Here is a 12,211-nt window from a genome sequence, read left to right as displayed (position 1 = left end):
ATGTTAAATTAAATGTGCAATAAATACAATTCATGTTAAATTAAATGTGCAATAAATACAATTCATGTTAAATTAAATGTGCAATAAATACAATTCATGTTAAATTAAATGTGCAATAAATACAATTCATGTTAAATTAAATGTGCAATAAATACAATTCATGTTAAATTAAATGTGCAATAAATACAATTCATGTTAAATTAAATGTGCAATAAATACAATTCATGTTAAATTAAATGTGCAGTAAATACAATTAATGTTAAATTAAATGTGCAGTAAATACAATTCATGTTCAATTAAATGTGCAGTAAATACAATTCATGTTAAATTAAATGTGCAGTAAATATAATTCATGTTAAATTAAATGTGCAGTAAATATAATTCATGTTAAATTAAATGTGCAGTAAATATAATTAATGTTAAATTAAATGTGCAGTAAATACAATTCATGTTCAATTAAATGTGCAGTAAATACAATTCATATAAAAATTAAATGTGCAGTAAATACAATTCATGTTAAATTAAATGTGCAATAAATACAATTCATGTTAAATTAAATGTGCAATAAATACAATTCATGTTAAATTAAATGTGCAGTAAATACAATTCATGTTAAATTAAATGTGCAATAAATACAATTCATGTTAAATTAAATGTGCAATAAATACAATTCATGTTAAATTAAATGTGCAATAAATACAATTCATGTTAAATTAAATGTGCAATAAATACAATTCATGTTAAATTAAATGTGCAATAAATACAATTCATGTTAAATTAAATGTGCAGTAAATACAATTAATGTTAAATTAAATGTGCAGTAAATACAATTCATGTTCAATTAAATGTGCAGTAAATACAATTCATGTTAAATTAAATGTGCAGTAAATATAATTCATGTTAAATTAAATGTGCAGTAAATACAATTCATGTTCAATTAAATGTGCAGTAAATACAATTCATGTTAAATTAAATGTGCAGTAAATATAATTAATGTTAAATTAAATGTGCAGTAAATACAATTCATGTTCAATTAAATGTGCAGTAAATACAATTCATATAAAAATTAAATGTGCAGTAAATACAATTCATGTTAAATTAAATGTGCAATAAATACAATTCATGTTAAATTAAATGTGCAATAAATACAATTCATGTTAAATTAAATGTGCAATAAATACAATTCATGTTAAATTAAATGTGCAGTAAATACAATTCATGTTAAATTAAATGTGCAATAAATACAATTCATGTTAAATTAAATGTGCAATAAATACAATTCATGTTCAATTAAATGTGCAGTAAATACAATTCATGTTAAATGAAATGTGCAGTAAATACAATTCATGTTAAATTAAATGTGCAGTAAATACAATTCATGTTAAATTAAATGTGCAATAAATACAATTCATGTTCAATTAAATGTGCAGTAAATACAATTCATGTTAAATGAAATGTGCAGTAAATACAATTCATGTTAAATTAAATGTGCAGTAAATACAATTCATGTTAAATTAAATGTGCAATAAATACAATTCATGTTAAATTAAATGTGCAATAAATACAATTCATGTTAAATTAAATGTGCAGTAAATACAATTAATGTTAAATTAAATGTGCAGTAAATACAATTCATGTTCAATTAAATGTGCAGTAAATACAATTCATGTTAAATTAAATGTGCAGTAAATATAATTCATGTTAAATTAAATGTGCAGTAAATACAATTCATGTTCAATTAAATGTGCAGTAAATACAATTCATGTTAAATTAAATGTGCAGTAAATATAATTAATGTTAAATTAAATGTGCAGTAAATACAATTCATGTTCAATTAAATGTGCAGTAAATACAATTCATATAAAAATTAAATGTGCAGTAAATACAATTCATGTTAAATTAAATGTGCAATAAATACAATTCATGTTAAATTAAATGTGCAATAAATACAATTCATGTTAAATTAAATGTGCAATAAATACAATTCATGTTAAATTAAATGTGCAGTAAATACAATTCATGTTAAATTAAATGTGCAATAAATACAATTCATGTTAAATTAAATGTGCAATAAATACAATTCATGTTCAATTAAATGTGCAGTAAATACAATTCATGTTAAATGAAATGTGCAGTAAATACAATTCATGTTAAATTAAATGTGCAATAAATACAATTAATGTTCAATGAAATGTGCAGTAAATACAAGATTGATGTTGTCATTTAACTTGCAGAATGGTCATATTCATTTGAAAGAAAAGTAGGAATGTTGACAAGATTGTTGGCAAAAAGACAAGAGTTTTCATTCCAGGAGAATGAAGTTGTAGTGACAACAATTCCATTTGGTAATATTTAATAAATTAGTTTTTAAGGTCAATATTAAATATGTTTTATACAAATAAAAAAGTAATGTTAAAAATAATTTGCCATATGATTGTACTGCATGTACATCATTTCTGTCGTATGAGAATATAATGGCAATATTATGAGGGGAAACGTTGGGATTTTACAAGATAAATTGTTAATATTATGAAGAATTTACATTTCATTACAATCAATTCTTATGATGTAAATGTGATGAAGATTAAACAAGTTAAATTGATTCTTGTACAATTTTATATATATATATATATATATGTATATATATATATATATATATATATATATATATATATACATATACTCGTCCAACTTCTCATCCACTTTCTCATTTACCCTCCTCTACCTCTTTCATCCACCTTCCTCACCCACCATCTCATCCACTTTATTCATCCACCTTTTTACCCTCCTTCATCCACCTACTCATCCACTTCTTTACCCACCTTCCTCCCCCTCCTTCATCCACTTTCTCATTTACCCTCATCTACCTCTTTCATCCACCTTCCTCATTCACTTTTTTTTACCCACCTTCATCTACCTCTTTCATCCACCTTCCTCACCCACCATCTCATCCACTTTCTTCATCCACCGTTTTACCCACCTTCATTTGCTTCCTTCATCCACTTTTACCCACCTTCCTCCAACGCTTTCAACCACCTTCTTCACCCACCATCTTCATCCACTGTTTTACCCACCTTCATCTACCTCTTTCATCCACCTTCCTCACCCACCATCTCATCTACTTTCTTCATCCACCGTTTTACCCACCTTCATCCACCTTCATCCATCTTCATTTGCTTCCTTCATCCACTTTTTACACACCTTCATCTACCTCTTTCATCCACCTTCCTCACCCACCATCTCATCCACTTTCTTCATCCACCGTTTTACCCACCTTCATTTGCTTCCTTCATCCACCTCCTTCATCCACTTTTTACCCACCTTCCTCCACCGCTTTCATCCACCTTCCTCACCCACCATCTTCATCCACTGTTTTACCCACCTTCATCTACCTCTTTCATCCACCTTCCTCACCCACCATCTCATCCACTTTCTTCATCCACCTTCTCATCCACTTTTTACCCACCTTCCTCCACCTCTTTCATCCACCTTCCTCACTCACCATCTCATCCACTTTCTTCATCCACCGTTTTACCCACCTTCATTTGCTTCCTTCATCCACCTCCTTCATCCACTTTTTACCCACCTTCATCTACCTCTTTCATCCACCTTCCTCACCCACCATCTCATCCACTTTCTTCATCCACCTTTTTACCCACCTTCATTTGCTTCCTTCATCCACCTTCTCATCCACTTTTTACACACCTTCCTCCACCGCTTTCATCCACCTTCCTCACCCACCATCTTCATCCACTGTTTTACCCACCTTCATCCACCTTCCTCACCCACCATCTCATCCACTTTCTTCATCCACCTTTTTACCCACCTTCATTTGCTTCCTTCATCCACCTTCTCATCCACTTTTTACACACCTTCATCTACCTCTTTCATCCACCTTCCTCACCCACCATCTCATCCACTTTCTTCATCCACCTTTTTACCCACCTTCATTTGCTTCCTTCATCCACCTTCTCATCCACTTTTTACACACCTTCCTCCACCGCTTTCATCCACCTTCCTCACCCACCATCTTCATCCACTGTTTTACCCACCTTCATCCACCTTCCTCACCCACCATCTCATCCACTTTCTTCATCCACCTTTTTACCCACCTTCATTTGCTTCCTTCATCCACCTTCTCATCCACTTTTTACACACCTTCATCTACCTCTTTCATCCACCTTCCTCACCCACCATCTCATCCACTTTCTTCATCCACCGTTTTACCCACCTTCATTTGCTTCCTTCATCCACCTCCTTCATCCACTTTTTACCCACCTTCCTCCACCGCTTTCATCCACCTTCCTCACCCACCATCTTCATCCACTGTTTTACCCACCTTCATCTACCTCTTTCATCCACCTTCCTCACCCACCATCTCATCCACTTTCTTCATCCACTGTTTTACCCACCTTCATTTGCTTCCTTCATCCACCTTCTCATCCACTTTTTACACACCTTCCTCCACCTCTTTCATCCACCTTCCTCACCCACCATCTCATCCACTTTCTTCATCCACCTTCTCATCCACTTTTTACACACCTTCCTCCACCTCTTTCATCCACCTTCCTCACTCACCATCTCATCCACTTTCTTCATCCACCGTTTTACCCACCTTCATTTGCTTCCTTCATCCACCTCCTTCATCCACTTTTTACCCACCTTCATCTACCTCTTTCATCCACCTTCCTCACCCACCATCTCATCCACTTTCTTCATCCACCTTTTTACCCACCTTCATTTGCTTCCTTCATCCACCTTCTCATCCACTTTTTACACACCTTCCTCCACCGCTTTCATCCACCTTCCTCACCCACCATCTTCATCCACTGTTTTACCCACCTTCATCCACCTTCCTCACCCACCATCTCATCCACTTTCTTCATCCACCTTTTTACCCACCTTCATTTGCTTCCTTCATCCACCTTCTCATCCACTTTTTACACACCTTCATCTACCTCTTTCATCCACCTTCCTCACCCACCATCTCATCCACTTTCTTCATCCACTGTTTTACCCACCTTCATTTGCTTCCTTCATCCACCTTCTCATCCACTTTTTACACACCTTCCTCCACCTCTTTCATCCACCTTCCTCACCCACCATCTCATCCACTTTCTTCATCCACCTTCTCATCCACTTTTTACACACCTTCCTCCACCTCTTTCATCCACCTTCCTCACTCACCATCTCATCCACTTTCTTCATCCACCGTTTTACCCACCTTCATTTGCTTCCTTCATCCACCTCCTTCATCCACTTTTTACCCACCTTCATCTACCTCTTTCATCCACCTTCCTCACTCACCATCTCATCCACTTTCTTCATCCACCGTTTTACCCACCTTCATTTGCTTCCTTCATCCACCTCCTTCATCCACTTTTTACCCACCTTCATCTACCTCTTTCATCCACCTTCCTCACCCACCATCTCATCCACTTTCTTCATCCACCTTTTTACCCACCTTCATTTGCTTCCTTCATCCACCTTCTCATCCACTTTTTACACACCTTCCTCCACCGCTTTCATCCACCTTCCTCACCCACCATCTTCATCCACTGTTTTACCCACCTTCATCCACCTTCCTCACCCACCATCTCATCCACTTTCTTCATCCACCTTTTTACCCACCTTCATTTGCTTCCTTCATCCACCTTCTCATCCACTTTTTACACACCTTCATCTACCTCTTTCATCCACCTTCCTCACCCACCATCTCATCCACTTTCTTCATCCACCGTTTTACCCACCTTCATTTGCTTCCTTCATCCACCTCCTTCATCCACTTTTTACCCACCTTCCTCCACCGCTTTCATCCACCTTCCTCACCCACCATCTTCATCCACTGTTTTACCCACCTTCATCCACCTTCCTCACCCACCATCTCATCCACTTTCTTCATCCACTGTTTTACCCACCTTCATTTGCTTCCTTCATCCACCTTCTCATCCACTTTTTACCCACCTTCCTCCACCGCTTTCATCCACCTTCCTCACCCACCATCTTCATCCACTGTTTTACCCACCGCTTTCATCCACCTTCCTCACCCACCATCTCATCCACTTTCTTCATCCACCGTTTTACCCACCTTCATTTGCTTCCTTCATCCACCTTCTCATCCACTTTTTACACACCTTCCTCTACCGCTTTCATCCACCTTCCTCACCCACCATCTCATCCACTGTTTTACCCACCTTCATTTGCTTCCTTCCTCCACCTCCTTCCTCCACCTTCCTCACCCACCGTCTTATCTACTTTCTTCATCTACCTTTTTACACACCTTCTTCCTCCACCTTCTCATCCACTTTCTTCATCCACCTTTTTACTCACCTTCATCCACCTCCTTCCTCCACCTTCTTTACCCTCCTTCGTGCACCTTCTCATCCACTTTCCTCACCCTCCTTCATCCACCTTCCTCCACCATCTCATCCAGTTTCTTCACCCTCCTTCATCCACTTTCCTCATCCACCTTCTCATGCACCTTCCTCCACCTTCTCATCCACTTTCTTCATCCACATTCCTCATCCACCTTTTTACTCACCTTCATCCACCTCCTTCCTCCACCTTCTTCATCCACTTCTTTACCCACCTTCCTTACCCTCCTTCCTCCACCTTCTCATCCACTTTCTTCATCCACCTTCTCATGCACCTTCCTCCACCTTCTCATCCACTTTCCTCATCCACCTTCTCATGCACCTTCCTCCACCCCCTCACCCTCGTGCCGCTGCAGGTCCTCCTCGGTCATGGGGTCGCGGGTGGAGATGTTGTTGAGGAGAGTCTTGTTCTCGTCCTGCAGCAGAGCAATCTGGGAGAGAAGGTCTTGAGCCTCGCCTCTCCACACGTCCTCCACCAGCTCCAACTCCTGAAGAGCCAGCAAGAGAACACAGGTGTAGTCGCAGGTGTGAACCTCACGACCTCGTTAAAAAAACAAAGATCATCGTCACGCTGGAGACATCACAAGGTTGATTCCTGGCATGGAGGAAGTGAAGTTACTAGAGAACCTCATGTTGGATATTTACAGTCGGCTCTTTGGTCTTGCACGTCTAAACAACCTGGAAAGTCTGTGAAAGCCACGCTGCCTTGAAGGCATCGCTCACAACAAGACAAGCTGCGGTGAAGGCATTCTTTAAAAACACAATTTGATCTAGTGGAGCCAACGAAGGACCGGCCCGTATCAAAGATAAAGCAAGACAAAGATCCTTTACATAACAGCAGCTTTCTGTGTTTTTTTTAACTACACTACAAAAAAGCTAGTCAAAGATCATCTATATGGCAGGAGTACTCTGCTGTTTTTAAGGGGCCAATGCAAAAAAAGCTAGTCAAAGATCATCTATCCGACAGGAGTACTCTGCTGTTGTTAAGGGCCCACTGCAAAAAAGCTAGTCAAAGATCCTCTATATGGCCGGAGTACTCTGCTGTTTTTAAGGGCTCACTGCAAAAAAACCTAGTCAAAGATCCTTTATATGTGAGAGGATGTTGCTCTTTTTAAAGACATACACTGAAAAAGATGCACCTCAAAGATCCTCTATATGATGGGATTTTACTCTTTTTACAAACATACACTAAACAATTTTGGCAAAGATCCTCTATAGGACAGGAGTTTGCTCTTTTTAAAGACATGCAGTTAAAAAATTAGACAAAGATCCTCTATATTAGAGGATTTTGTTTTGCTCTTTTTAAAGACATACAGTAAAAAAGTTAGTCAAAGATCCTCTATTTGAGATGATTTTCCTCTTTTTAAAGACACACAGTGAAAAGGTTAGTCAAAGATCCTCTATACTCTGCTGTTTTTAAGGACCCACTGCAAAAATAGCAAGTCAAAGATCCTCTCAATGGCAGGAGTACTCTGCTGTTTTTAAGGGCCAAATGCAAAAAAACGCTATCCAAAGATCATCTATATGGCAGGAGTACTTTGCTGTTTTAAGGGCCCACTGCAAAAAAAGCTAGTCAAAGATCCTCTATATGACAGGAGTACTCTGCTGTTTTTAAGGACCCACTGCAAAAATAACTAGTCAAAGATCCTCTATATGGCAGGAGTACTCTGCTGTTTTTAAGGATCCACTGCAAAAATAGCTAGTCAAAGATCCTCTATATGGCAGGAGTACTCTGCTGTTTTTAAGGATCCACTGCAAAAATAGCTAGTCAAAGATCCTCTCAATGGCAGGAGTACTCTGCTGTTTTTAAGGGCCCACTGCAAGAAACGCTAGCCAAAGATCATCTATATGGCAGGAGTACTTTGCTGTTTTTAAGGGCCCAGTGCAAAAAATCTAGTCAAAGATCATCTATATGGCAGGAGTACTCTGCTGTTTTTAGGGGCTCTGGCAAAAAAAGCTAGTCAAAGATCCTCTATATGGCAGGAGTACTCTGCTGTTTTTAAGGACCCACTGCAAAAATAACTAGTCAAAGATCCTCTATATGGCAGGAGTACTCTGCTGTTTTTAAGGATCCACTGCAAAAATAGCTAGTCAAAGATCCTCTCAATGGCAGGAGTACTCTGCTGTTTTTAAGGGCCCACTGCAAGAAACGCTAGCCAAAGATCATCTATATGGCAGGAGTACTTTGCTGTTTTTAAGGGCCCAGTGCAAAAAATCTAGTCAAAGATCATCTATATGGCAGGAGTACTCTGCTGTTTTTAAGGACCCACTGCAAAAATAGCAAGTCAAAGATCCTCTCAATGGCAGGAGTACTCTGCTGTTTTTAAGGGCCAAATGCAAAAAACGCTATCCAAAGATCATCTATATGGCAGGAGTACTTTGCTGTTTTTAAGGACCCACTGCAAAAATAACTAGTCAAAGATCTTCTATATGGCAGGAGTACTCTGCTGTTTTTAAGGATCCACTGCAAAAATAGCTAGTCAAAGATCCTCTCAATGGCAGGAGTACTCTGCTGTTTTTAAGGGCCCACTGCAAGAAACGCTAGCCAAAGATCATCTATATGGCAGGAGTACTTTGCTGTTTTTAAGGGTCCAGTGCAAAAAAGCTAGTCAAAGATCGTCTATACGACAGGAGTACTCTGCTGTTTTAAGGGCCCACTGCAAAAAAAGCTAGTCAAAGATCCTCTATATGACAGGAGTACTCTGCTGTTTTTAAGGACCCACTGCAAAAATAACTAGTCAAAGATCCTCTATATGGCAGGAGTACTCTGCTGTTTTTAAGGATCCACTGCAAAAAAAGCTAGTCAAAGATCCTCTCAATGGCAGGAGTACTCTGCTGTTTTTAAGGGCCCACTGCAAGAAACGCTAGCCAAAGATCATCTATATGGCAGGAGTACTTTGCTGTTTTTAAGGGCCCAGTGCAAAAAATCTAGTCAAAGATCATCTATATGGCAGGAGTACTCTGCTGTTTTTAGGGGCTCTGGCAAAAAAAGCTAGTCAAAGATCCTCTATATGGCAGGAGTACTCTGCTGTTTTTAAGGACCCACTGCAAAAATAACTAGTCAAAGATCCTCTTTATGGCAGGAGTACTCTGCTGTTTTAAGGACCCACTGCAAAAATAACTAGTCAAAGATCCTCTATATGGCAGGAGTACTTTTCTGTTTTTAAGGGCCCAGTGCAAAAAAGCTAGTCAAAGATCCTCTATATGGCAGGAGTACTCTGCTGTTTTTAAGGACCCACTGCAAAAATAACTAGTCAAAGATCCTCTATATGGCAGGAGTACTCTGCTGTTTTTAAGGACCCACTGCAAAAATAACTAGTCAAAGATCCTCTATATGGCAGGAGTACTTTTCTGTTTTTAAGGGCCCAGTGCAAAAAAGCTAGTCAAAGATCCTCTATATGGCAGGAGTACTTTGCTGTTTTTAAGGGCCCAGTGCAAAAAATCTAGTCAAAGATCATCTATATGGCAGGAGTACTCTGCTGTTTTTAGGGGCTCTGGCAAAAAAAGCTAGTCAAAGATCCTCTATATGGCAGCAGTACTCTGCTGTTTTTAAGGACCCACTGCAAAAATAACTAGTCAAAGATCCTCTATATGGCAGGAGTACTCTGCTGTTTTAAGGACCCACTGCAAAAATAACTAGTCAAAGATCCTCTATATGGCAGGAGTACTTTTCTGTTTTTAAGGGCCCAGTGCAAAAAAGCTAGTCAAAGATCCTCTATATGACAGGAGTACTCTGCTGTTTTAAGGGCCCACTGCAAAAAAAGCTAGTCAAAGATCCTCTATATGGCAGGAGTACTCTGCTGTTTTTAGGACCCACTGCAAAAATAACTAGTCAAAGATCCTCTATATGGCAGGAGTACTCTGCTGTTTTTAAGGACCCACTGCAAAAATAGCTAGTCAAAGATCCTCTCAATGGCAGGAGTACTCTGCTGTTTTACGGGCCCAGTGCAAAAAAAGCTAGTCAAAGATCCTCTATATGGCAGGAGTACTCTGCTGTTTTTAAGGGCCCACTGCAAAAAAGCTAGTCAAAGATCATCTATATGGCAAGAGTACTTTACTGTTTTTAAGGGCCCACTTGCTGTTTTTAAGGGCCCACTGCAAAAGTAGCTAGTCAAAGATCCTCCAAATGGCAAATGTCCTGGCACAACATTATCATCATTTCATGACCCGAGCAAAACACTTTTGACACTTTTATAGTGAAATAAATACAGCTACAACTTATTACATACAAATATAGAAAAAACTACGGTTACAAAAAAGTGGGACCCCAAAAATGTACTGTGGGACCCATTTTTAGGACTTGATGGTACCCCACTTTGAAAATGTCAAGCACCAACACTGTGGACTTGACCAAGGTTCTCTTCTCTTCTCTTCTCGGGTCGCTTTTATTTTTGTCCTGCTTGATGCGTCTCGGTCGCTTGATCCGTACTTTCAAAAATGTTTCTTATCATTTCCACGCAGATGATATTCACCTGTATCGCTCCGTGATATTCTCCTGTATCGCTCCGTGATATTCTCCTGTATCGCTCCGTGATATTCTCCTGTATCGCTCCGTGATATTCACCTGTATCGCTCCGTGATATTCTCCTGTATCGCTCCGTGATATTCACCTGTATCGCTCCGTGATATTCTCCTGTATCGCTCCGTGATATTCGCCTGTATCGCTCCATGATATTCACCTGTATCGCTCCATGATATTCTCCTGTTTCGCTCCATGATATTCTCCTGTATCGCTCCATGATATTCTCCTGTATCGCTCCATGATATTCTCCTGTATCGCTCCATGATATTCACCTGTATCGCTCCATGATATTCTCCTGTATCGCTCCATAATATTCACTTGTATCGCTCCATGATATTCTCCTGTATCGCTCCGTGATATTCACTTGTATCGCTCCGTGATATTCACCTGTATCGCTCCGTGATATTCACCTGAATCGCTCCGTGATATTCACCTGTATCGCTCCATGATATTCTCCTGTATCGCTCCATGATATTCACCTGTATCGCTCCATGATATTCTCCTGTATCGCTCCATGATATTCACCTGTATCGCTCCATGATATTCTCCTGTATCGCTCCATGATATTCACCTGTATCGCTCCATGATATTCTCCTGTATCGCTGCATGATATTCACCTGTATCGCTCCATGATATTCACTTGTATCGCTCCATGATATTCACTTGTATCGCTCCATGATATTCACCTGTATCGCTCCATGATATTCTCCTGTATCGCTCCATGATATTCACCTGTATCGCTCCATGATTTTCACCTGTATCGCTCCATGATATTCTCCTGTATCGCTCCATGATATTCTCCTGTATCGCTCCATGATATTCACTTGTTTCGCTCCATGATATTCTCCTGTATCGCTCCATGATATTCACCTGTATCGCTCCATGATATTCTCCTGTATCGCTCCATGATATTCACCTGCATCGCTCCATGATATTCTCCTGTATCGCTCCATGATAGTCACCTGTATCGCTCCATGATATTCTCCTGTATCGCTCCATGATATTCACTTGTATCGCTCCATGATATTCTCCAGTATCGCTCCATTCATATTCACCTGTATCGCTCCATGATATTCACCTGTATCGCTCCATGATATCGCTCCATGATATTCTCCTGTATCGCTCCATGATATTCACCTGCATCGCTCCATGATATTCTCCTGTATCGCTCCATGATATCGCTCCATGATATTCTTCTGTATCGCTCCATGATATTCTCCTGTATCGCTCCTTGATATTCACCTGTATCGCTCCATGATATTCACCTGTATCGCTCCATGATATTCTCCTGTATCGCTCCATGATATTCACTTGT

General features: G+C 39.2%; 1 protein-coding gene across 4 annotated transcripts in view; it reads right to left on the bottom strand.

The window, feature by feature from the left end:
* Positions 1 to 12,211, bottom strand: part of rilpl1 (Rab interacting lysosomal protein-like 1) — a 76,095-nt gene that overhangs the window by 46,358 nt on the left and 17,526 nt on the right. For all 4 annotated transcript variants that reach the window (XM_072914174.1, XM_061966314.2, XM_072914175.1 and 1 more), the window contains exon 2: positions 6,715 to 6,862. In XM_072914174.1, coding sequence (XP_072770275.1) covers positions 6,715 to 6,862 — 148 coding nt within the window. The remainder of the gene's footprint in view (positions 1 to 6,714; positions 6,863 to 12,211) is intronic.

The sequence above is a fragment of the Nerophis lumbriciformis genome, linkage group LG11, assembly GCF_033978685.3.
Source record: "Nerophis lumbriciformis linkage group LG11, RoL_Nlum_v2.1, whole genome shotgun sequence".
Classification (NCBI taxonomy): Eukaryota; Metazoa; Chordata; class Actinopteri; order Syngnathiformes; family Syngnathidae; genus Nerophis; species Nerophis lumbriciformis.
Note: the sequence above shows the minus strand (reverse complement) of the source record. Positions and strands in the feature narration are given on the sequence as shown.